The sequence below is a fragment of the Hippoglossus stenolepis genome, chromosome 9 (assembly GCF_022539355.2).
Source record: "Hippoglossus stenolepis isolate QCI-W04-F060 chromosome 9, HSTE1.2, whole genome shotgun sequence".
In the NCBI taxonomy this organism is placed as follows: domain Eukaryota; kingdom Metazoa; phylum Chordata; class Actinopteri; order Pleuronectiformes; family Pleuronectidae; genus Hippoglossus; species Hippoglossus stenolepis.
The window spans coordinates 14,381,689-14,409,011 of NC_061491.1; the positions used below are offsets into that span (position 1 = coordinate 14,381,689).

Here is a 27,323-nt window from a genome sequence, read left to right on the forward strand (position 1 = left end):
CATTCCCAACCAGCTAATCTTGTTTGGAGAACAGGATCAATCTCGTTCCTGCAAATCATGCAGTGGAAAAAATACCCACTTAGCCACAAAAAATATTTTCCTTATAAATTCTAATTAAGAAAAGAATATTTATACATTTTTGTGTAAGTGATATTATATCAGTGTTTCTGTGACAATCCAGAGACTAATCAACACTGAAATCTACCAGGAAAACAAAAAAAATCTATTTTTACCATAAAAGCTTGGAAAATAGTTTACTGAAGTAAAATTACTTATAAAACCACTCCCATAAATGACCTAAACCACAATAGAAATACTTAGTGTGACAGTGATTAGTGTAAATTGTTCAGCTCTTATTAAAATTGAGAAGTACACTCCCACCCCAGTGAGTCAGTGGGCCGTTACTGACACAGGCAGAAAGGCAGTTTAGTTTTGAAGCCCGGTCAGGAAACATGCTCGCTGCACCACACAAACAGACAAACATCCCACATACACCAGCAGGAAGCTGAGCTGGAGCTCACACTGTCATCAGTTCCACTGTTGTGCTGTCGAGATGCTGAGCGGTAAATTTCACCGGTGGAGAACTTTTACTGAAAAGATGCCGCATCAAGACGGATGAGAACAAGAAACTTTTTCTTCAAAAATCGGGGCTACACACAGAAGAGTGATATGGCAGACCTTGTGCCAGGATTCATTTTTTGTCTAATGGCCGTGCAGACTATTCAGCATGAGGGTAAGTTTATCACAATACTATAAAAAAAGATTATTTAAAAATGATGTTACTTTTTAAGCCAGGGTCCAGAAACATTAAGTAATTTTGCTACACTGCTTAAAGATTACTCTTCCAAATAAAAGTTACACAACACAACTTTGAGTATTTTAGTACAGCTATAAATATAATGCAATAAAAAATATTGAAACATTGTAAGTTTCATGATAGAATTGCTTTTTTAAATAATGATAAAAAAAAATGATATCGTTTGGAGTGTACTTTTGTTATAAAACTAAAGTTGCTTTAAAGCCACAGCATTGTTTTTTTTCCCCTCACCATTTATAGGAAATCAATCCAGGACAGATACAAAATCTGTTGCGATACCAAAAACCTTCCAAGGGGAGACGGACAAAAGTAACCACACAAAAAATCTACCGGCTCTCCGCCCGCGGCTCTACGTGAACCCAGAGGACCCAGTGACAGCCTACACCACTGGGATTATCAGTACCTGGGTCATACCTTCAACATATATCCTGGCCATGCTGGTGGGAATCCCCTCCAACGCCTACATCCTGGGCTTCCTCAGAGTCAGACTCAGAGCCAAGTCCATGTCCACAGTAGTTCTCTACCTGAACCTGGCCTTGTCCGACCTGCTGCTCCTGCTCACCCTGTCGTTGCGTGTTCACTACCACTTCAGTGGAAACAACTGGATATTCGGGGAGATATCCTGCCGGCTTATCACAGCCTTGTTTTATGGTAATGTTTACTGTTCTGCTCAAACTATAGCATGCATAAGCCTGAAGAGATACCTGGCTGTGGTCAGACCGTTTTTGTACCGGAGGATGACTAAGACTACGCTGGCAGTGGGGACATGCTTGGTTGTATGGTTCCTGTTGGGGGCAGCTGTTGTGCCAGAGCTTCTCGTCGGGCAGAGCTACTACATTACCCCTCTGGGAGTCACCACCTGCCATGACGTTCTACCCCTAGATGAAAAATCTCACTCCTGGTTGAAGCTCTACAGGCTGATATTGGTTTTTCCAGGCTTCATAGTGCCCTTCCTGATTTGTATCTATGCTCATGTGTCAGTGGTATACCACCTAGGTCAATCTGGCTGTGACTGGAGAGCTTTTATCAGGGTCAGTACTCTGGTCTTTGTCATCTTTGTGGTGTGTTTCTTGCCCAGCGGCATCCTACATATCGCCCACTACATCCGTCTGTTTTCCACTGGGGACGACATGCTGTATGGATACTACAGAGTGGCGGTGTGTCTCTGCTGCCTCCACAGCTGTCTGGACCCCTTCCTGTGTTTTCTCCTTTCCAAGACACCAACCTCAGAACTACAATTCATTTCCCTCCGTGAGATACCCCAGAGACGGGCGGCTATGACATGAGACTGGATGTGTGTGCACAGAAACAAAAAACACATCCTTGCTGGGCCATTGTTGGACACAGCAGGGAAGCACAAGAAACAATGATGTGAAAGTTAGGACTGAGATAATGCTGCAATTACTGTTCGGTCCAAAACAACAATAATCTTTGTAACACAGTCTCTGTACAGTGTAAGGAAATGATTATGTAAATTGTGTTACAAGACATATTCTATATTTATGTAGATATTTACTTGCATCGTTCCACCTTTTCATTACTTGTAAAATATGTACATAAATGTCCTAAAAAGACAATGAAGCGCTTGGGATTCATACATAAATACAGACATTTGAGAAATGAGAGGCTGCTGTGGAAATCTGAGCAAAGTAATAAGAAGGAATGTATTTTTCAAACACTGGTTAATTCCATAATAAAGAACTTTGCAAAGTTTGCATTGTGGGGATGTGGGATATGTAAGCAAATTTCCATGAACTAAATATATTAAAAAAAAAAAAAACAGGGTTAAATTACCTGGCAGAGAAGTTGCTTGGTATATTGTAGGACGCCATGGTAGTGTTTGGCTGTGGCTGCGTTCACCCCACTCAGCTTGGCTGTAGGAAGGAGCAGGGCTGCAAGAGTCTGGTGATGGTCACCTGAGTTAAGTGCCTCATTGATCTCTGCGATGGCTATGATGCCTGGACAACAAACATTTGAAACTTGATCACTCATTTTTTTCAATTATTGTGCGTTTTTAAAAAGTTATTAAATGCCTACAGCTAAGGATTTGAAATGCTGACTCAAAAGCCCTCTCTTATTTTGTATAAATAGTTCATTAGTTTCAACTGATGAAGGCACATGCTACAACATGTAAACCAAAACTCTGCAGACTTTCTTACGTTCATGTTCTTCGTGGACCTCAACGTTGACTGTGTCGATGCACTTTTGAACATCGTTCCAGGTGAGGAACTCTTGGCCATTGGCAAGAGCCTCAGCTCGCTGTTTGATAAGGGTGTCGGCATACCTGGAGGAGAAGTTTCATGACATCATATGAGTCCCTTACTCAGTAGCCCATCCTGGTGTTGACCAAGTTACCGTGGAGGGAAACCTGGCGCACAGTGACTTGCAAGCTAAACGCTAAGTTAAAAGACATTCTTCCTATAACTGTAATCTGTTGATCAGATACATTTTTCCATATCATCTTAATTTTACTTCCACAAGTGCCAAAGTTAATTCAACAAAAATAGGGCAGCAGGTTAGGTAGGCCTTTGCTTCAGAACTGGAGATGGTTAAACTGTTTTACTGGACAAATGCTTGCCAAAAACAAACCCTGAGCCTGATGTCACAAATGTGCTACCATGTATATACATACAATTATTATTGTTCCTTCTAAGAACATATTTTAGGCTTTTATTCTTCAGTAGTCCACAGCTATCTGTCCTGCAGCCATCGTACCTGTTGAGGTTGTCTTGGTCCATGTTGGTGAAGCCCAGCGGAGAGTCAGTCAGTTGCTCGATCACAGCCTGTGGGTCTTTGGTGTCCAGCACCTCATTCAGCACTGCGACGGCTGAGAGCATCTCCACAGCTACACTCAGCTCTTCATGGCTCAGGCCAGACTGATAAAAACAAAAGGTCTGAATCACAAGCATGAAGTGACTTTATCTGCAAAATATATACATCCCCTACAGCTTTATGGGCATGTGGGTCGAGATGCAAGTGTCATAATGTTATACATGATGTCTCACCCTCCCACTTTGTAGCTGCAAACTGAAAAGCTCAGCCTGATAGAGGTTGGCAGCAGTTGGGTAGACAATAGGAAGTTGTGCCTCAGGGTTTGTCAGCTCCTCCGCTGTGTCCAAAGCATTGCCAAGACGAATGGCGGTATTGATGGCAGCAACTGCTTCCAGTTCTGGTCAAGATCATTTTCATCAATGACATTATTAAGTACATACAGGAATGCCATTTCCTTAAAGTATCTCAATACGAAATTAATGTTTTTACCCTGCAATACTAATACACACTGAAATGCCTGTGATTTTCAACTGATCAGTAATTATAATACAAATCTATGGTAAGAAACAAAAAAGGTGCTTACTTCGTTTCTCAGCCTCCGCAAAGTCATTGCAAGAGCTGACAACTCTCTGAATTTCCTCTTTGCTCACCATCACGGCACTCCCTCCATCCTGCAGCAAGATTAGAGTGAACCAGAGATACCAGAAGGACCCAATGCTTATTCAGCAAACTTTAATGCAATGGCTTGGAGGATAAAGTGTCTAAAAGTCCATTCCAACTGAAGTTAAAGTGGCTGATTAGCTGATTCTTCTTCTTTATAACATAGTGTGTTTACTGCCTGAGAAGTAAAACAGCAAAACAGCAGCAGCTGCAGATCTTCATCAATGTCTACATTAAATATCCTAGGCCAAACAACTGTCTCTGTTAGATGGAAAGCTAAAAATAAAAAATTCAGTTTAGAAAACAGGTCAAAGATGCTGTAATCATTTGTTTCCATATAAATATGTGGGATTTGTTCCCGTTTGAAAATGTTCTTTAAATGCTTTCATCTGAGTAAATTCATTGGTTTCCCTGAGGAAAAGCAAGGATTCATTTTTCATTTAACAACCTAATATGGGCTTATTTACTGAATATCTACATAAATGAAAAACATAATAAAACAGTGGTGATCTGGTTCCTTGGGCCTGAGTCAGAAATAACCGAGCAAACAAGCTGACTCAGCATACCTTGGAATTATGTTGGCAGTAGGTGGTAAAATGTTCCAGGTACCAGTGGCTGTTTGACTCCTGAACCGCCAGCAGGGACAGAGCTTCAAGTCTAAGTGCAGCCAGTAGTGCAGCCGTGTCCTGTGTGGACAGTGCTTCATTCACCTGCCTTATGGCCGTCTGGACTGGAGACAGGGAAAAACAAGACCAGTGTCACTGAGTGATAATGCATTTTCTTTTTAGATAAGTTCCGAAACAGTCTAAATTTATGTGATTTTCTTGATCTGCATATTCTCCAGATGTCCTGTGGTCACAGTACACTGTTTTTCCCATGTATTCATTATAGTGGACAGCATTTTTTGTGGGGGGGGGGAGCATGTCAGGGTCATGGGAGGAAAAGATCTTACTGTTGACAAAGTCAATGCAGCCCTGGATCTCCTGCTGTGTGAGCAGCTCCTCATAAACGTCTCTTTCTTCAGTAGCAATTGAGGAACTCTAAGAGACGGACAAAGAAAATAAAAACATTTAATAGACGTTTCTTTAATAGAACATAATCAATTTTTACTTGCTCAGGTAAATCTTTCCCCATTCATACTCATGAGGTTGCATCATGTCAGGTTTAAGCAGATGAATGGAAATGGATCCTGTTTTTACAGTATTTGTGAGAAGAATGGGAGGCGAGATGCCAGATGATGTGGAGGGTTAGCGTTTGTTGAAGTACAGCTGACACTGCAGCCACTGGAATGTGCTGGCAGGGCAAGTGGAGTGAGTCAGTGCATTTGACCCCTTTCAGACCTCAGTGCAGGGTCCTCCTCCGTTACTACAGCTGTCTGTACACTCTAGTCAGAGGACACCCGTTTTAGTCAATAGGTCGACATATGACATTAGACCAGACTTTGTAACCCTATTCCCAAACTGGGGTGAATATAGATGTAACATTGCATCCAACCTGTAATATTTATATTACCTGTAATTATAGTAACACAATAATAACAGACAAACTATAGAGGTCACTAAGGGGTTTGTTGGCTTCTCACCTTCCCTGAGGACTGATCCTGTTTATGAGCCTTTGCCTGGCTCAGTCGGTCCTGGTAGTCCTGGGCCAGAGCTTCCTGGATGTTCCTCAGGATTGCATTGGGATTATTCAGGGCTCCCATCGTCCCAGATGCCTGACCTCTGTCAATCGCATCATTAATGGCAATCACAGCAGCATGCACTTAAGATAAAGAGTGTTGGCCAAACAGACATTGGGAAAAATTAGTCAACTATATTAAATGCTTACAGTTCATCTTTTGAAGTCTCTGTTAAAATAGTAATAAAATATCTAGTTGAAATGGTAAGAGGACTTACAGGCAGCTTCGTCTACTGAGAGCTCGTTGGCCAGGATACCTCCAATCTTACTGAAAGTCGGCATCTGAATACCATACTTCTCCAGCTCACTCCTCATGTTACTGATCTCCTCCTCTGGAAGTCAGATATAGGTTAATTAATGGTTAAAGTATACTGCATGCATTAAACGAGAATCATCATTCTCAAAACCTTTTTCTTTTGCTTTCTCTCAGAAGTCAAATGTCAAAGTACAAATATCCAAATACAATTTATTTTGACCACAGATGAAAACTGCTTTTCTGTATAACCATTATACATGTTCATCAGTGTTCTTGTGACTTATTCAGTTTTGCTGAGAATATTTGGCTGTGATGCATAAAAACTATTTAACTGGTCTCTCATAATGAGTGAGTTTCTTACAGGTTAACATTAAATGTTGGTGGCACTGATGAACTTGTTGAAAAAGTTAATAACAGATTAGGTTTTGGGGGATTGCAAGACCGTTTCAGAATAACTGCATTTAAGCGGTAGAGAAAAACTTGAACATAGAGTACAAACAAAAAATACTGACATTTCCCTAAGGTTAAATATGAGTCAAAATGGGAAAATTTAAATTGTTCTGCAGTGATGAAAAATCCCATACGAGTTTCCCGAGGCTTATTCAGGACAATCAAGGGCCAGATGCTTTGAAGCTTGGTTGTTTGTGTCCTATTGAGTATTATTTGGTACTAATCTAAACATCTAAATAGAGGATGTATAAACAAATCCCCTGACAACGTAACATGCTTGAGAGACATGCTCAACTAGGTGCGTGTACAAATGAGGATTTCTTAAAGACCTAAGCCAACATGTACCCTTTATTACACAAGAGTCATCAGTTGACGACATATGCAGAGAATATAAAAAAAAGGAACCACTTCATTGCCTTGATACCATAATTGTTAAGTATTATGAAAAATATTACAAATGGATTTTGAGTTCTCCTCCAGAAATTAAATGATTACAGATGCACGGGCATGATCGCACAAACTGATTGCAACATCCTGTATACATGATCCTACCTGTAAAGGCCACTTTACCCAGAAGGTCCTGAATCTGCGGTGCAATGCCCAGTTTGTACAAATACAAGCTGAAATAAAACATAAGGGGGTAAAGATTTATACAAAAAAACAAATCAAGCAGTTTAAAGCTTGAAACATTTTGTAGCTTCAGTCAGAAATCATGAAACCAGAACTTTAGATTTATTTTTATTTGTCATTCATTTGTGATTACTCCTGATGGCTACTCCCCATGTGGTGACCCACTAACAACACAGGGGGGCAGTGTTGACTCAGATAACAACAAGCACCATCTGATGACTCTGCAAACTGAGCAACTATTTGAACAAGCAGGTTACTGGAAACCTCATTAAACTTTCATCTTGCCGCAGGTATCTGATAAGTGATGATGAATTATAGATATTTAAGGCAGGTCGGGCACCAACCCAACAGTTGTAGAGGCGATTCTGCCCTTTGGTCACATTGTGTGTGTAAACATGAAATGCCCTCTGTCCTTCAGACACAGGGGTCTTTTGACGATTATCTAAACTCTGCTTATGCTAAGAGTAACATTTAAACATGCAGGCAGCTGATTCAGTCTGAGATACAAACACAGCAACAGCTGACTGGGGTTAATGACTGTGGCCGATGACAAGCCACAGGAGTAAAAAGCAGTCAGCTGACTAGCTTGGAGCAACTTGCTCTCTCGACACTGTGGATCCTCCTTGTTTTTCATGTCTTCCTCTTCATTTTAAATACAAATTGAGATCTGTGTCTCAGCCACTTTGTCAGAAGAAGCTATGTCCTTTCCCTGTCACACTTTGTTCCCGTTTCAATTTTCCACCACACGTAATGAGCATCCACTGCTTGCCTCCATATCTACATTTGTCTGTACCCAGGGACGTAGAGTATTCACTAGGTCTTGTGGGACTTACACTGGACTCGTAGGAAGGAAGAGCACGTGTGTGCATAAGGAAGGAAGGAAACCAATTCTCTCAGGACCTGACCAAAACACTTAAACAGAGAAAACAATCCAAGGAGCTCACATAACCACACCCTCGATCTGTGTGTGGCTTACTGAAAGGGTCAGACAGATGAAACTGACTTTAGTGCATTCCAAGTCATCTTATCTGAAGTAGTCAGGACCTAATGCTCAAGCTAACTATGTAACAATAAAACCAGAGTTTTTCACACACATGAAACCATGAAAAAGAAGTAACCCTTTGAGGTGAAACTAAAAGTAAAGAGTTGACCACTGAAACATTTGATTTGCCACAAAGCCCATGCTCACATGCTGTGTTGGAGGTAAAGCAGTTTGCTTAGTGTGGTTATGTTCATTGAGTAACAGACATAAAAATAGCTGTGAATGTTAGCATAGCTATTTGAGCAAACAGACAATTCAGGTCTTGGAACCAGGTGACATTGCAGAACATTGAACTGCAAGCTGTAGCTAAATGAACAGTGCTGTATAGTATGACATTGACCTGTTTAACAGAAATCCTAAGGAGGTTTGCATTTGTAACTGTCTTACATAAGTAGGAATAACAATTTCCACTTCTCGTTTCATGTCACTACTTAACACTAGTTCTCCTATTGGCAAATACACGAGGTTGAACTTAATGTGCACAATAATAGCCAGTGCCTGAATTCCACAGAAATAAATCTTAGGTTAAGCACTTCCACACAATTGTCATTCTACATATGAGCAGCCCTCAAACTATGTAACTTAATACATGACTCTGTGCAAAGCAAAATAACCTCGAACGTCAAACGAGTGTTTGACATTGTCTGCCATAGCCATTGAGTAAAATGAAATGAAACATTTACAGGTCACAGTTTTATTCTAGCTACCAGAGAGCAGCACTTGGCCTTCAGGTCATCTACAAACAATAGCAGTTTAGTCCACTGGTTTTCATTTCTTTCTCAGAAGTGAAGTTACATTTGATAGTCAGGTGTGGCACCTTCAGGAAAAAGCGACTCTACCACTGAGCAAACAAAAGATTTTAGAGATGGGGGAGCAATTTTACTGTCAGAAGGGAGAAATGCGTAGGAGCTGCAAAGTGAAAAATCACTAGGTTTTTATCCGTGTAGTCTTACCTGAGTGCGTGTATGCAGTATACCACCTTGGGCATGTTTTTGCGATCGTACACATCTGTCGTTTCAGGATAGAATATCTGAAAGTAAAAACCACAATAGGAATCAGTCACTCTTCTTTTATCAGGGTCTTGACATGCTATTCTACAGCAACTGAACAGGAGCACACAATCCATCACTAATAATACTGTCCTCCATGCAATGATACTAACACCTGTAAATTATTATATAATCCCAGGCAACAGCAGTATATAGATTACTAAATATCTATAGGTGAATCAACACAAATCTCTTACATAATTATTGAGGATTACAAACTTCCCACTGGTAAACTGTACTCCAGTGCTATTGCATTAGACTAGGTTATATTATAAAAAGGTGTTAATGCTGTTGTTCCCCTTTTATCACTGCTCTGCTGGTTTCATTCAAAAACATGGAATAATGTTAAAGCCTATTTAAGCTTATATTACCAGAATGACTATTCCTAAAGGCAATTCATAAAAAGCCTGTTAATCAATAAATTAAAAATCAATCCCAAAGGGAAGTAAAGAGATAATTGGCCATCAATTTCACTTTATTTTCATTTCCAGGATACACCTCTGTACAGCTGTGTGACCTCAAATTCTTTAATGCGTTAAATACTGCTCTGTAGAATTTGAGGATGCAAAACTATTATATATGTAAATTATCTCAGGATAGATTATACACTGGCCTAGTTTTGCAGGCAACTGGATAGACTGATTCTACTCTGTCTACAACTTCCCACTTCAAGGATGGTTTCTGCCCTGAAGTATAAGAATGAAACCGCTCTGACTCAGAAAAAAAGTGGGTCATCCACTTATCGAAAGGTTGTGGTTTGAATCCTACCTCCTCCAACAACCTTCGAACTAACCTGAACCAAAGAGCTGCCCTAGATGATGTGACATTGGCAGACTAGGTTAGAGAAGTTACGTAAGGATCAAGGGTTGTGTTAATGTGTATGAATTCATATACCAATCCAAAGAGTCAGTGCCCCTTAGTATCATAGTTTATGGTGCAAAGCATCACTTAAAAGGATCTCACTGGATGATTTGTTTATTTTTGCATCAAGCACAAGTTTCCAGCTCATTTGCAAGACATCTGTTATACCACTGAGGTTGAGAAAGATTATTCAGATCTCAGTCCTGTATAAAGCATTACATTGAAAAAAAAAATCTTCCAAATAAAATCTGTTGAAATAATCAACTCAACAACTGGCAACAACTAATAACATGTTGTTGTGTTGATGAGGACTGTTGCTTTAGCTAGTTCATTTGGCATTTCAGATTGTTCCAGATTGTTCCACTTTCAGATTGTTCCACTTTAATGTATGTGGCTCCATCGCAAATCAAATGTTTCAGTGAGAACAAGGAATGTTATTTACTTGGAGAAAGCTCTCACAGAATATTGTGAGTTTATGACTTTTAATCCTTCTGCGAATGATGTACCGTCTGTAATAGGGTTGGGTACTGACCTCTGTACTTTTAAGGGTAACGACTGAATTACGTCGGTACTACCGGGCACCGATTCACCTTAAATCAATCGGTGCCAAATTTCATTAGCTGTGAGCGCATTTGGGTGAGAGAGTGTGTATACGTGAGTGAGAGTGAAAGAGAGAATACTTGCGATAAAGAGAGCAAGACCATGTGACTCATCCCTGGAGGGTAATTAAACCAAGCTCATTTCTGATCAGAGCACACAGTCACAAAAATGGCGAGTCAAGGCAGACACCCAGGGAACCATGCACAGCTCCACTATGTTCGCTTTAAAGTGTTCATTTGGGTCTTTAAAACATGTTTGGATCGTTTTACAGTTCTTACCGACTGTCAGTTTTTACTGCTTCTCGCTGTGTCATTATTGCTGCTCACAGCCAACAGAGTTGTGCCAAACCGGGCTCGTCCCGCCATCTGGCTCTGACCCTCCATACATTGGCTAAGTTTACAAATTCTGTTGTTTTTACCCAGTCGGAGTTAACAGATGTGTCCGATCACCATTTCTGTGTGTGAATCAGCCCGAGAGACGAGCTGAATTATAAATGAATGTGCAGCTATGAAAAAAAGATTTGACTAATAGAAGGAAAGTATCGATCATTATGTGCAGTGTTGATATTGTGCCGTCATTTCAAACAAATCAATTTAGAGAGAGAGAGAGAGAGAGAGAGAGAGAGAGAGAGAGAGAGAGAGAGAGAGAGAGAGAGAGAGAGAGAGAGAGAGAGAGAGAGAGAGAGAGAGAAGTGTAATCTGTGTGTGTGTGTGTCTCTTTCTCTATGAAGGAAAAACCATGGTCGGACATTTTTTTGTTATACAGAGAGAGTAAAGTACAGGGAAAAAAAGTACAGTTAGGTACCGGTACCAAATTCCAGGTATTGATTCAAATGTAAACAGCACCCAAACCTAGTCTGTAACAAAAGCTACCATCTCTTATTGGGATATCAGGCTCATTGGGTTTTCACACTATACAAGTTTTTTGTAATTGTTTGACGTGTCTGCATCAGTAATGGTTTACCTTGGGGAGGCCCACTGACTCCATAGCTCTGAGCCACTGCACTGTGTTGTCAGTGTGTCTGAAGTGCAGCCCTTTGCTCTGGAGATGAAAATGAGAAATATGGCAACATTAATACAAGGAACTGCAAAGAGATGCTTGAAAAACGTTACACTACTGACAATGATAAAGAGTTTGTTATATGATTATATACAATATATAATAATAATAATAATAATAATAATAATAATAACAGAAAAGCAGTCTTATCATCAATGAATGTAAAACACATGCAACAGTTAATCTGGCTCACTTACAACCAACATCCCCCTACTGAATAACCAAACTGATTACAACATCTGATAAGTATTGTTTAAAATTCAAGGAGGAAAAAATAAGCTCAAAGTCAGGCTACTTCTGAAAAGCAAAGCTGTGTGTTACAGTGAAGTCCAAAACTCTAGCCTGCCCCCACTCCCTTTCTAATGTCAAACTTTGTAAAACTGTAAAACTGTCATGAAATGCCGGAAAGATCTGGAAACAGCCTGGTGAAGAATACAAATGTAGTAGGACCTTACCTAAAGAGGGAAGCTTGAAATGTTTTGAATGCAAAATGATGGAGACTTGCCTTATAACGGGCCTGATCTCTGTCATAGATCCTTTTCTCCGACACCATCTTGGGGGCAAAGAAATTGGCGAGTTTTCCCAGATACACGCCATTCCTCAGCCCTTCTTCCAATTCTGTGGTAGCAGGTAGGTCCTCCTCTAGGCAGGCCTCCATCCACCTGAAAGTACACAAACATCGACCTCAGGCCAGGCAAACGATTTTTTCATAATCATCTTTAATCAGCTAATGTAAAAAATATATGTATTTTCATTAGATTCTACAGTTATCATCGTCTAAGAAACTAAAATCTCCAGAGCATTAAGATGTCACGCTCAGTTGATTGACTCCTTTCTAATAATTAACACCATGTGATGCTATTCATTCAAAACATCTTTCATTAAATTGGCACCAGTCATTCAGTATTTATTCATTACACACTGAGGCTTTTGCTGGTACAGTTAACTGACAGGTTTTTGGTTAAAGAACGTGACAAATGTGTTGGCCTGAGAGGACTGTATTGTTACAGGCAACACTAACACTGTTCCCAGCCTGCTTTGGGAAGGGGGCTGTGGAAAGAATAGCAGTATGACACCATGTGAAGGTACAATTTCAGGTTAAAGATGATTAAATTAAGCAAATAATCAATTAATCTAGAGTCTTAACTGATCAATGGCAAAGGTTAATGAGTTTCACTTCAACAATGTGAATCCGAGACATTTGAAAAAAATAAAAACTGAACAGAGAATATTCAGTTTATGTTGAATCATGTTCACCATCTTTCTAACTGATGTCATGTCCCTTTGGAAGGTTGAATCGTGACTTCAGAGCTGCAGCCTGTGCCAGTTGATTCCCTGAGATCTTAGCAAAAATACATTCCTAAGAGCTAGTGAATGATTTGTGAGCACTGTGAATCATCATGGTCTGACAATCTGTTACACATTATCTGAAGTGTGACACCATATTTATTACTTCGGTCACACCACAGCCCCGATTGTTGCACAATGAAACAACAAAAAGTGTTGCTCGTCATTGTACAGTTTAGAATAGCTTTTGTAAAGGTGTGCAGTGCTCGGCGATATAGTTTGTTTATGTTTCATTTCTGAGTTTCATTAGTACCAGTGACTCCTGTCTACTTTGAGCCTTAAAGCAATAAAGTGGACCTTCCCACATGCAGGCCCACGGACTCCATGTTTGTGTTAATTAAGGACATGTGGGTGCTACGGATACACTCTCCCAAAATAAGTGTCAGCACATTAAGGATAACCACAACACATCATGTACCATCAATATGAACCCAGTGAGGTGAGTGGGTGTGGCACTTTAAAGGATAAAGCATGTGCGAAACCAATTACGTCAGCTGATGCAAGAAGAAACCCTACACCATACTTCAGTGTTTTGTAAAATGGACAGTAAAAAAAATGGCTAGCAGCGTGTTTTTCCTTTGTCAAACATCATTTGCCCCAGAAGTTACAGCAAAGCCGAGAGTAAAGCAGATATGAAGCAATTAAAAGGCGACCAAAATGAAACATCCCGTAATTCTCTGGGTTTGAACAATGTCGGAAACATTTTGGATAATGCAAGAACACATGTCAACAAAATATATAACATAGATCTAGTCCTTTTTTAAGACATTTTCTCCCCACATATGAAAGGGATTTTTTACAGGTTAGGGATCAAAGAAAGTTCAAGACATTATTACATATGTCTCCGGCACTTCACCACAGATTGAAACCTGGTTGTTGGTTAAATATAATAACAGTAATTCAAGGATGATTTTCTTTGAATTACTGGTATGGTTAAGATTACCAGGCACATGCTCTTCTCCCAAATCTAATTACCCACACTGATGTTGAGTTGGCATTTCTGGACCTGGTATCAAGCAAATGCTATTGTAGCATCACCATAATGATGCATCAATTAAATCGACAACAACCACACAATGTTGCCTGACAGGAAAAGCCCATTTGTGGATGAATGACTTCAAAAATGGATACAGACACAGGGTCCTCTCTCTCATACACTCTTTGTGCAGCTATCCTTATTAGGACTTCACATTGACTTCCAGTCCATGGGAACAGGCTAACCAAAAACCTTAACCATTCATACCAAACCTAACCACAATTCACATCATACCCCTAACATTAATTAGGACCTCAGAAATTGTGTCCTCATTAGGCCCGGGCATTGGTCTCCATGAGGTCTACTGGTCCTGACAAGGTCAGTGTTTATGCTGGAAAAGGTCCTAGAAGTCTCACACACACACACACACACACACACACACACACACACACACACACACACACACACACACACACATCAATGGAGAGCAAATGCAGATGATTGCAGAGAAAAAAAAAGAACAAAAACATACCTGTCTAAAAAAGAAAGCAAAAACATTGTGGGCGGGAATATGAAAACATAGTCAAAAGGAACATCCTGCATGGGTAACAGAGCTTCACTTCCTGCTTCACTTAAAACAATGCAGGGGGAATTTGTCTCCTGAAGCAGGACAGGGTATAGTCCTGTTTACAAACGTCTACAGCAGGCCTTCCTGTCATTGTCCAATCTGTGGCCCACCGGGCTCAACACAACACAGCTCTCTGGACTACAGGACTTTAAGTTTGTCACATCTCAACACATCTTTAGTAAACTACAGTCCTTTGTTTTTAGCTACAGTATTTCTGTCTACAAAGAGTTTCTTCTTGCGTCATCCAGCTTAGTCATGCTGGTCATGAGTTTGTATTTGTGCATGTGCCTCTGTGTGTGCAAAGAGAGAGACTTAGTTGGTGTGCTGTGGGACAGGGTGTCTTTAAAAATGAGGATAGTATCATTCACAGCTCAACATAGCTCAGGAGTGGACCTGTATCTAAGCAAAACCAAAATGGTCATCATCCAAAAAAGCTACTAGTGTAAACCAGCAACTGTTTACTCTCCAGTGAGGGTACAAAGTCTGGTTACAGTGTGTGTGTGTGTGTGTGTGTGTGTGTGTGTACTGACAACACCACCCACAAAGTTAAGCTCAAAACATAGAAGACTTTGAACAATAAAGCATGTCAAGTTTTCTGGCTTCAAATGAAATATGCAAGTCTGTATATGTGACATTTTGACTTTGGACTGACCTAGATTTATTCCAGTAGTCTCTTATCACAGCAGACATCTAGCTGTGTCACAGTAGATAAAGCAGAGGTATAACTTTTTTTAAATTTCTTTATTGGAATCTCGATTAGCACCAGCATAAGCTTCGGCTATTCATCATGGGGTCCATCAGACAATAATTCACACATGTTCACACAGTAGCTAATTAAGACTCAACTAATAAAAACAGGTCACCTACTAGAATAAACAATGACATAAATATGGAGGAGAAACAAATTGTCACCCTTTGAACGGTCATGAACTCAATTACAAAATTGTGAATCAATTGCAATTCAAAAAGAATGAATAGCAAACTAGATGTTTCTTCATTCATATAAATGAATAATAATTACAAACAAATATCAGTGTCCTAATGACCTGACCTTTTATACATGATGAATCTATGGATTTAAAAATAGTTAAAGAATTATCTTTCCATGTCCAATAATAAAATTTGAACTTGGTAAATACAGTGGTGTTTTACAAACATTTGCCTGCATGTGCATGGTCAAACATTTGTCACTACCAATGTTCTGGAGTTGGGGATTCAATCATTTCTTCTTCTAAGATCATAACTCAGGTGTACGCCAGAGAGTTGCTTCCTCAAGGCTACCTGGTTTCAGTGACTGCTGACTCCTGACCCCAGAGAGCAGGACCTAATCCCATGCTCTCTGTGGACAACAGCTTCATTAGACTTCTGTCTTAATCCTAATCGAATGTGACACCTCTCCCAGAATAGAGGCTCCATTGCACAATTCACCAGGAGTGAGGGAGAAGTCAGTGGCACTGCAGGGTGGTGTAACAGAAAGCCACAAAGTAAAAGTGTGTGTACGAGAGTAAAATTGTGGCCATTTTGTGGTTTACCATAGTGTATCACTTAAGCAACTGTTCTCTAAACTGTAAAGTAAACAGCTCAGCTCTTCCACTAAACTTTTAGCAGCAAACGACTCCAAGACAAATGTGTCATAATCTAGGTGTGGCCCAGTTACTGAATGATGTATGACTGAATCTGTGCTTAGTCTAGCCTGACTGCCCTTGTAGACCCTTATTATCCCGTGACATAAGCAGATGATGTAGGCTATTCAAACAGTCTTTACAAAGTCAAAGTGCATGTTTGGTTGTCAAACAGTAATCTTGTTGAATCACCACTAAACTACAGCTTGCTAAAATGGATTTGAGCATAAATATTCCGTCCTGGGAATAATCTCTTCATGACAGGGAGGGGCTGTCACAGATCACTGTGTTAAAATAGGCAAGGTCACACTTCCTGTTCTTGTCTGTTCAAGTGGATGCCCTGCTTTACAAGACAGGAAGTGGTTTCGTTGAAGCACGTTTTAGTTTTGATCAGGCACCTTGATTCTTCATCAGATTCATGTTTTCTTTAGAATTACTATTGAAAAAGATTGTGGAAATGAGAGCAAGCTACCAGGAACAAAAAAGTCCACTTCCCCTACTCAAAATATATCAAAAACCCATCTGGATTGTTATTTGATTAATTCAACAATTAATGACTTTTAAAGGTTGATTGTGTAAGATTTAGGTGAAAGGGATCTATTGGCAGAAATTAAATATAAAATAATCCTAGTGATAATTGCACTAGTGTGTTTCACCTCAATTGTCTGAATTGTGGTTTTCTTTACCCTAAAATGAGCTCTTAATATTTAAATATACTTTATATTTACTTCAGGAGCAGGTCCTCTCTACGGAGGCCACCATGTTTTTACGACAACTGAATGCCACAGGTTCTCTCTCATGTTTGGAGGGGAGGGTGAGGTAGGGGGTATTCAGCTGCAACAAGCAACGTCACCACTAGATGTCACTAAATTCTACACACTGAACCTTTAAGAGCGTGATGGAAAGAGAGCCACTCACAGTCAGCACCTCCCGTGTTTTAATCACACACGATGCTTACAGCTCCGTGTCATCTCATTACAGCTCCATGCTACTACAAACATTTTTAATGACACACTGCTTTGTTCCCTTATCTATCCACATTACCATCACTTTCTCTCCATCACTTAATTTCTCAAACACGTCCTGCTGGTTTAATATCTGCATAACAAAGTTCAAACGCAAACTTGTACTGTGAAACTGTTCTAGATAATCAAACATGAAAGAAACCATGGAGTGCTTGACTCAAAAAACACACCCATATTCCAATGAGCTCCGAGATGTGACAGAGTAAACAACCTAAAGGAAAGTGGTTGGCTTTAGTCAGCATGTGCCATTAAGCTGCTCTTATCTGCAAGGTTTTTTCCCCTTCATCTCTCCCTCCCTCCCTCCCTCCCACCTTCCTGTCAGCTCCTTGTGTTGCCTCGCGTCTTACCTTTTGGCCTCCTCCAGGTGACACAGGTACTCATAGGCGATATTCTGTCGTCTCCTCTCGTCCATCTCCTCTGCTGACAGCCTCTCATCATCCTGAATGGCTGAAAGAAAATCATCAAAAACATGTTATCATGTAATAATTTTCCAATATGCTAATACATTTTGCTTAATAAATTACAGGTAAAAGTAGTGCTCGGTGAAATATAAAAAAATGAATAAATACCTCCACCAAGGAGGGTTTTGGCATGACTGAGGAAAATACTCAATACATTTTGGTGCAGATCTGGACAAGGACTTTTTTAACATTGCAAGGTAGAGCTTTTCAACATTTTCGTTGATTTCTCAGAAACATATGTGTGAATGAATGAAAAGTGTGTGCAGTTTTATATGGATCCAAATACAGATCTGGCAGAGGTATACGCTCTACTGAGTGCAATTCTAGTTTTCAGAAGAGATCAGATCCCAGGAAAGATCACTTCAATAAGAGGATTAGCCAGTGCAGTTTTAGAATCAGATATATACAGTAAGTTATCTTATACATAACACAGCTTATCTATCCACTGTACAAATTCACTTCACCACATTAGACGGACATTAAAAGTTCATTGTAAGCAGAGGTATCCAAATTGTTAAATTATTTTGCTGATGCTTAGCAGTAGGAGTCTTACTGGTACACATATAAATGGTGTAGGTACAGTAGATCAGGTAAATTGATAGGTTTAATGCATAAAATTCATTCATCTGAGCTTTGATACTTTAGTTTCATCTTGTTAAAGAGTGCACAGAACAACACAAAACTTCAGGCTAAGAGGATATTTACTGTTACAAAGGGGATCAAATTGATTTTGTAAGAGTTTGATAACCCCTCAGACATTATCCTCTAACACATGCTCCACTGAGCCCCTTTATGTGGGAAAAGAAATGCTCATGTCGTAGTGGCCTTAGTGGGGTGCCTAAGTAACTTCTGCTGAGAGTTGACCTTTACCTGCAGCTTAATGAGATCCAACCCCCCCCCCTCAAAATACTTCTTACCCCACTCTAATCCAATCAAATCTCTTTATTTCTGGCTGAGTGAAGGGACAATGTCTGCTCAGTTTTAAAAACAGAACTTTATCAAACTGGACCAAGAGCATTGTCTTGAGTTCAACTATAGACCAGCAGCTGACATTTTGGTTTTTACTTTTGAGGACAGGATCTCAAATAACATTGAATAACACACATACTGCAAAGATTCAGGCAAAAACTCAACAGAGTCAATTTATCTTTTGTCCACATGCGACATGAATTTAAACTCTCAACTCTGTGAAAATTCACTCTATCCACTCCCCACTATGCCGATGGAGGGGTGGGTGAAGTGTTTGAAAAGTCTCAGGGGCTTAAAAACAAAGTGTAAATGACAGTGTTTCGAGTCGAATATGAAAGTCAGGGCTTCCAGACACTTGGATGACACCACACGAGCAGTATGGAGGCATATTATGTTTTTTCCTGTTGTTTTATTACATCTGAAGAAGGAGTCACAAGTTCCTTCAATTGCATTGGATCTGGCTGCAACACTGTTTACCCCTGAGACTCCAAAAGTGTTGTGGACTCAAACACGTCACCCGCCCCTCCATCGGCACTGTGGCGAGTAGATAATGAGTGGATTTTCATTTTTCGGGGGAACTATCCCCTTAAGTTAAACTGGTTAAACCTGTTCATTGATCAGCTTAAATAATATAATCCAAGTGCTGCAAGGGTAGCTTTAGAGTTGCAGCTCTGTAATGCTGAACTGTGCTTCAATTACTTAGTGGAGTCATGTCATTTGTAGCATGTTATTCCTGCAAATCCTTTGTTGTATTTATTGTATTTGCAGTGCAGAGTCCAAAACGATTTCCCTGTGGTACATATATTCTGTTCATGAAGCCTCTGTGGGGCTTTAAAGCTGTCAAGCTCTCTCCATTAAACTCTGTCTATTCATCAGCCACCTGCATCCGTTCACAAGGTCTCAACACAGGCTTGACACACTCAGTTGGCAGTTTATTAGGCACACCCAGCTAAAACTAATGCAGCAGTCCTGCAACAAATCCTACGTTCGTGAAGGTTACAATTTTTCATCTTTACTGAAAATGTTTTAGAGAGAAGTTGTTACAACTGTACGATCACTTCTGAGGATGGAGTTTGTGTTGTAGCTGAACTGCACTGCATTAGGCCTGGCTCTTACTTAGTGTACCCTCACTAATATACTGAATATGGGCTGGAAAAAACAATACAAAAACCAGTGTTTCAACTGCAACAGAAACTGCTGCCTCCAAAATGATGATTAAATGAAATCAACTCCTCTTTCAGACAGTTTAAGTAGAAATGGAAGATTACAACTGTCATGAACGTAGGATTAACTGCAGGACTGATGTGTTTTAAAGCACAAGTTTTAGCTACGTACCCAATAAACTGACAAATTAGTGTATAATACTTGGATATACACTGATGTAGCACTTCACTAGGAACACCTTTACACCTGCTTATTCATTATCCAATCAGCAAATCATGTGACTGATCGACTGGACTGATGGATATTAATTTCTTCTAAAAGGCACACAGATGAAAGGGTCAGAATTTGGATTCAACTGCATCATGATATCTAACTGGTCTCGTGAACATGACAGTGAGTTTACTGTGCTCCACTGGCCTCCCTCCGTCACCAGATCTGATTCCAGTAGGGCACCTTGGAGATGTGGTGGAGCGAAAGATGGGCAGCATGAATGTGCAGCGGACAAATCCAGGTCTAAGTCTTAGTATGGTGGCGTTCCTGTAAAAGTACACACACAACAATGCCCCTAACCCCTCATGAGCACTGTATCCGGCCATCCGACCACATCAGCCCAGCTGTGCGGCTGACATGGTTACAAATCTGTATGAATGAACATTGATCTCAGAGGCCAGAGCAACCCCAGTGCAGCCATTACACACTACCTCTGCTGACTCTCACACACACACGCGCACACACACACACACACGCGCACACACACAGAGACACACTTCCTGGAGTCGCTTTTCTGCACACTTGAACTGAGCCTTATATTTAACCCTCAGGATGCATTTGTTGCCTTTGTTTGTCATGAACCAGAGCTACGGGCTCTATGATTATGACTCACTGCAGCGTTTTTGCTCCCTAACATTCTGGGGTGGCCAACTGGGAAAAAACAAACCAAGGCTTTTACAAGGCTGCACATAAGGGGGCAGCAAATGAAAGAGTCCAACGTTTATTTGTGTCTTCACAATGAGTGCAGTCAAAAAGGCAGAAGGACTCCACTGATGACATCATTGATTGGCGTTATCTCTCAGAAGTTGCACCTTGCCCCCAGATGTGGTCAAGTGACAGGATATTCTCCGGTGCAACTTTACCTAGTGAAGCATTGTGCAGGCGTAGAACATTTATTTATTTTATATATCACTCAGGTACATTCCTGGCATGCTAATGGAGCCAAGTGATAGATTTATCCACAGCAGCAGCCAAATCCCGAGTTAATGGTTAACCCATGAGAAAATGCCAAATGTGTAGAAAGGCTGATACGCCACCATTAAATAAATAGATGATAAAACTCTCTGAGTGCACTTCAAGTGAAAAAGGCGCAGTTCAATGAGGGTCGGGAGTTTTCCACATCTTTACCCTGGAACCCAAAAACTAAACTATTTCACAGCTTTAGTTTAACACACCAGTGAAGTGAACATTCACCTGTAACCTCTTCAAGCTATAGTTTGTAAACTCTCGCTCGCGTCTGACCACGTTGAACGTATTTTTGTCTGCCACACCTACAGAAGGTGCCCCGCTGCGGCTCAGCTGGAGCTCAACCACCTGTTGCTGATCAAACGTCCCGGCGAAGGCACCACAAACACCCGCCAGCCCGCTGAAGGCTCCCCGTGACTGTTACCGCCGCGTTAGCTGAATAAAACCCCGTGCTACTTACTTCCATAGCGAGGCTTTTGTGCAGTGGCGGTTTCTTCATGGTGCATCCTGCCTCGTTTCCTCCTCCACTCGTGTGAACTCGTCTGAACTGGAGCGCGCTTCAGTCCACGAGCAAACTAACGTTACCAGCCCGCAGAGCGCCGCGCCTCCTCCCCGGCTGAGTCGGTGGTGAGGATGAAATGACTGGAAGTGTCCTTTTCAGGGGTCACATGTGAAAACAAGCCGACTGTCACTGGCGGACCACCCCCATGCCGCGCGCTCTCTCCTCGGGCTCTGCTCCCCCGCGGCTCCCCGGGCTCCTTATCTGAGGTGAAATGATTGACGGGACCGGAGCTGGGGTTTCGGCACCTCGCGCCATCTGCTGGTCAAAAAGGTGGAACACACGCTGCTTTCACTGCGAAGGGACGACCACCACCAGGGCCGCTGCTGGGCCCTGGTGGTGGTCGTGCTGGGTGCCCTAGGCGTAATTGCTTATTGGTGCGCCCCCCACATTCCTTCATAAACTGTCAGTCAGACCATATACAAGACTACATATGAGCTGTTTCTCAATTCGGAAGCCACCCCCCCCAGCACCAGAGGCACCACCAGATGGATCCTTCCCAGGCCCAACGCATCCCATGATTCATTCATTGTGTATCAGTGACAAACTGTTTTTCAAATAGGTAAAGGCAATGACACAACAGACAGATCAGACCATCTCATTGTGGTTTGGACGGCGCCGTCTACGCGGCAGTTGGAGGATGCAGCCGACGTCATCTGAATAGATAAGGTCCTACGAAGGATGCGGTGGCTGAATTGAGACACAGCTATAGAGTATGAGACTAGAACAACTGAAATGGAATCATATATTCCTAGAATAACATATCGTTTTATTATTATTATTGTAATTGTTGTTAATTTGTACTGGCGTGGGGTAAACAATGATGAAATGTACATTTACTCAATCACTGTATACAAATTTAAGGGACTACTTTTTACAGTGTTTTGTTTCTTTAAATCCATTGTGGAGGTCACTGTTGTGCAAAGTACTTTGAATTTACTTGATTTTTAAAGGTGCCTCACAAATAGGCTAAACCATCTTTTCCTTTTCCACAGTCAAGGTGCTTTACAAGTGGAAGGCAAACAATAGGAAACAGTGAAAAGGCAAACAATAAGACACAATTAAAAGCAATTTGATGATCACACAGCAATAGAGCACAGTATGTGAAAAGCAACCAGATAAAATAAAACATTATAAAATGATTAAAATAGACGGTATGATCAGAACTAGGAGAAAGCCCACCTATACAAATGTGTCTGTTAGAGAGATTTAGAAGAGGATAAGAAGTTTGCCGGGCGGATCTCCTCAGGGAGGTTGTTTTAAAGACAGAAAAGTTTCCTCTGGTCCGAAGCCTTTGTGCAAGTCCAGAACGGGCCTTAAGAATTCAGAAATGAAAACTTCAATTCTGAACTGTACTTAATAAAAATAAAATACTAACTTACATACTGTAAATAAAATACAAATAAATGTAATTTACCAATGTATATTCTGCAAAATATATTCTTAAACAAGCAACCTGGTTGGCAAATCAAGTTTTAAAATATTTGTAACAATTGTAAATTAAAGTCGTAATTAAAATTCTTTTAATTATTGAAAAATAAATATTGGAATAATAGGCACATATATACAAGAATAGAAATATATATATATATTTAAAATTGCTATTGTAATAGCAATTTTCTTTACATCTGACTTTAATAGAGATGCTATACCAAGTACTCTAATGATGTCAATACTTTATTTCAGACACTAGATGGAAGCATTACTTTGAGATTATGTATGAAGGAACCATAAGGAACACAACTTTATTGAAAGTGTTTATCTGCAAGTATTTATACTAAGTAACCAAGTACACAGGGGGGTGTCCCTTATTATATTTTCACACATATCAATGATGATAGATACAATTTTGGAAACACAATACTGCAGCACAACAGTTGCGTAAACTCTAACATGACCATACAATTGACACACCATGTTTCTACAACAGTTTCAGCAAAACTGAATTACCTTCATGAAGATAGACTTTATTTAACAGTTGTTTTATATTACACTGTTTAACTGCAATAGTTGTATTCACACCAAATAGGTTTGACTAATGTAAGTGAACAAAAGGAAATGAAATTAGGACTCCATCTTGCTCAAATGTCTTTAAACAAGTGCAGTAATGTAATGTGTAAAAAGAACAGAAGCACAGCATAGTTTTGCTAGAGAACATAGCTTTTATTGTATATATATTATTGTATATATGCAGCACAGTCTGCAATCCCTGCCTTTCCAGTTTTAAACATTATTCACAGAGCATCATTTGGCAAATATTTCTTCACATCTTTCCACACTTACGGATCTCTGAACACACAGCTCAGTCATCCTATGACTGGCATACAATAAAACACACAACTGTATTCTCCACATACACTTAATTACCTCCATAAAATGGATCAACAGAGTGATACATTCACATTTTCTTCAACAAAACTCTTAATATTGCCATCATTTTCTGCCAGAAGAAGTTTACAGTAAGAACGCAAAGTTGACCACAAAATAATGGAAGTTTTCTTACATACATGCAAGTTGGTGCACACACACGCGCACACACACGCAAAGTAGCAGGTGAGAAGGGACTTAAGCCAAGGACACACAGAGATGTACAACAGAGATACAGGAGATGTATTTGTCGCTTGGACAGAGCAGGAGTCGATCAAGGATTTTATACACATTTAACCCAGAACTTCACCAATATCAGCTTTGATATGTACATAATATTTATACTCGTGCATCCACACACACATACAGGACCCTCGCTTTCTCATTCTTACACACCCTCGCATAAACACACATAAATACAGTACATAGAGAAAGAAAACCCCCAAATACCTCAAACATAACAAGTAACATGAATTCTCCCCAGTATACTGTAACACAAAAGGTAGACCAGCCGGGAAACATACAGATCAGTACTTCACTGCAGTGACGCTGGGCAAAAGTCATTGCTTTTGACATCAGTGCATTCATTTAATATACGTATGTCATACTTTAGTTTCAAAAATAGGACATATGGTCCAAAATATCTATCGCACAATAGCAGCACACCTCATTATGTGTTTCCAACTGAAAATCTGTGAAAACAATAGGTTTATGGAAATTGATGCACGTGTACAGTACCAGTTTGGAAGCTTTTTTTTTTTTGGAATAGTCTCGAGAGCCGTTTGCAGAGCAAGAAACTACCTCTATGCTGCAATAACACAGAAACACAGGAGAACTCTATTCAGCTATTAGCCACAGAAAATACAAACCCCCAAGGACAAAATAAACAAGACTGCAAGTACCTCAACAGTCTCAACTGTTTATATCTATTTGATTTCTAAATATTTAGAGGTATTTTAACACTTCACCCCCTTTGATATTCTCTATGATGAATTGAGGCTCCAATGTTGAAAGACAGGATACATCAGGTCAAGGTAGATCATGTTTTCAATTGTTCGATTATGGCAAGTTAAAAAAAATGTTTTCCCTATTTAAAAATCTAATTAATCATCAAGTTTTGAGTTTGTTCTCAACAATTATTGAAACTGATTTTGGGCCGATTTTTGCCCAGATGATTTGAATAAGACACAAAATCATAAAAAAAAGCCAATGTTTCCTTAGGAGACACTTTCATCATGGGCGGCACAAAGAGGCCCTGATTGTTATTTACATTATTACTTTATAGTCTTGCGTTGGTAACTTACACCATCTGATCATATTAGCATACGCTGTCACTATTCGTAACAACTGATTTTTTTCTTCATGAGAGGAGGAGGTTTTCCCCACAGAAATAAAAGCTTTATAAAAAAAAGGGGAAGACTAATAAAGGAGAAGAGGTTCACACCCTAACTCATTCCACACATAATCACAAATCTCCCATGAGTATTTGATCTATTCACTTCTGTTTTGCAGTTTCTGTCTGATCCTCGTGTCCCCCGGGACACCACATGACTATGGGCAGACTGCTCCAGTTAAGGAGAGGCACATTTAAAAAAGGCCATTCAGTATTTTTAAAAAGGAAGCAGCATGGCATGACATGTGAATGCCACTGCCACGAGCAAGATCCAACACAAAGCTAACGAAACTCAGAGGGAGAGCTCATCAGAGAGCCTTTGTACAAATAATACACACTTGAGAGACGACCCACACTAACAACACTTGGATAAAATCTGTAGAATTCCAACTTTTACAATAACAAAGCAGAAAATAATACAAACATCCTCAGATTGAACATACTAGACAATTATTGGTACAAGAAAATACAGTTTTTCATTATGGCCTTATTGATTCTCGGCTGGGTAGGAAATGCAAAGGGCTTGGTGTCCTACGATCATTAACTCTGAAAAGTTTGCAGACGTCTGAGCAAATGTCACATTGACCCAAATGCAGTGTTGTGTCTGTATTATGATATACGGTATATGTACAGTATCGGTCTATTTTAAGATATGTATTTGCATCTCAGATATATGTGTGGATTTTTATGTCTTCAAGCACAGGGACTTTCTGCACACTGTCTGCAACAAGACCTGTGCATGTGGGTCCTGTGGGCAAGCCAGCTGTCATACCGGTGTGTCGTGTGTCTGCTCTGTCTGATCATCTATTCCTGATGTTGTCAAGCAGCAGGTTGGCTGTGCTCATTACAGCTTGTTTTTCACTTGTCTCCCCATCTGGCTCGTCTTAATAAGACCGTATCAATATTAAAAGCCTTGAGGTTTAACCAAGCAGTGACTCACGGCTGCAGCTGGAAGGTGCAAAGAGTCACTGAAACTGAAACTCCAACAAAGTCTCTGAGCCAAAACCTGTGCAAACTCCCAGATAGTACATTCACAAAATGACTGAGCTTATTATTAACTTACACTGAATCGAAGGAGTTTAACTTGTATGATTACACTGTGAACGGGTGGCTTCACTGAGGTAACATTGGCAAAAAGGAATAGATATGTGTGAACCAAGCAATTTGCACTTCTTACCCAACGCTGCCTGAGCGTCCTCTCGGACTCAGCCAGGTTTGATCCAGGTTTTTTTATGCTGTTGAACGCCAGGCCGGTGTTACATGAGAACATTTTCCCTGGTGTCAGGCAACCTGAGTGCGACCAGGCCTCCACCGACGAGCACGGACGAGGCCATGAGGATGGGGATGGCCTTGGTGATGCCGACGAGTGAACCGAAAATCAGGTTCCCCATGACGGCGGCGAGCTTACACAGAGCGTTGCAGAACCCGAAGCCTGTTCCCCTGTGGAGAGAGGGAATCAGGGACAGAAAGCATGTTTAGACAAATATATAAAAATATAAAAACGCATATGTATACATATATATCAAGTCCAAAAAAAAAGGGTTAGGGTTAGACCTACACTAAATGGTTATAGTTTTTTATTTTTTTATTTATTTTTTATTCTACATACAACAAGCAACAACAGCATGTAAAGCTAAAGGAAAATATTGATTTAATAACAGCATGATTGTGCTAATTCAACAGAAAAGGAAAGTTGGATTTAC

General features: G+C 40.3%; 3 protein-coding genes across 4 annotated transcripts in view; 1 reads left to right on the top strand and 2 right to left on the bottom strand.

The window, feature by feature from the left end:
• The window catches only part of iqgap2 (IQ motif containing GTPase activating protein 2), a 33,024-nt gene extending 10,953 nt beyond the window's left edge, over positions 1-22,071 (bottom strand). The window contains exons 1-15 of the mRNA XM_035165507.2: positions 21,762-22,071; positions 17,819-17,918; positions 12,379-12,535; positions 11,778-11,855; positions 9,258-9,334; positions 7,185-7,252; positions 6,145-6,258; positions 5,832-6,010; positions 5,202-5,289; positions 4,816-4,979; positions 4,173-4,260; positions 3,823-3,986; positions 3,533-3,693; positions 2,977-3,101; positions 2,612-2,775 (exon numbers count right to left, since the gene is read on the bottom strand). Coding sequence (XP_035021398.1) covers positions 2,612-2,775; positions 2,977-3,101; positions 3,533-3,693; positions 3,823-3,986; positions 4,173-4,260; positions 4,816-4,979; positions 5,202-5,289; positions 5,832-6,010; positions 6,145-6,258; positions 7,185-7,252; positions 9,258-9,334; positions 11,778-11,855; positions 12,379-12,535; positions 17,819-17,918; positions 21,762-21,807 — 1,773 coding nt within the window. The 5' untranslated portion in view covers positions 21,808-22,071. The remainder of the gene's footprint in view (positions 1-2,611; positions 2,776-2,976; positions 3,102-3,532; positions 3,694-3,822; positions 3,987-4,172; positions 4,261-4,815; positions 4,980-5,201; positions 5,290-5,831; positions 6,011-6,144; positions 6,259-7,184; positions 7,253-9,257; positions 9,335-11,777; positions 11,856-12,378; positions 12,536-17,818; positions 17,919-21,761) is intronic.
• On the top strand, positions 358-2,530 carry f2rl2 (coagulation factor II (thrombin) receptor-like 2). The gene is made up of 2 exons (XM_035165546.2): positions 358-733; positions 1,058-2,530. Exons 1-2 carry the CDS (start codon positions 616-618, stop codon positions 2,101-2,103), a joined length of 1,164 nt encoding a protein of 387 aa, XP_035021437.1. The 5' UTR covers positions 358-615; the 3' UTR covers positions 2,104-2,530.
• A 1,931-nt stretch (positions 22,072-24,002) lies between the features above and the next one.
• Positions 24,003-27,323, bottom strand: part of sv2ca (synaptic vesicle glycoprotein 2Ca) — a 29,366-nt gene continuing 26,045 nt past the window's right edge. For both annotated transcript variants that reach the window (XM_035165523.2, XM_035165522.2), the window contains exon 13: positions 24,003-27,060. In XM_035165523.2, the coding sequence (XP_035021414.1) occupies positions 26,877-27,060 (184 nt within the window). In that variant the 3' untranslated portion in view covers positions 24,003-26,876. The remainder of the gene's footprint in view (positions 27,061-27,323) is intronic.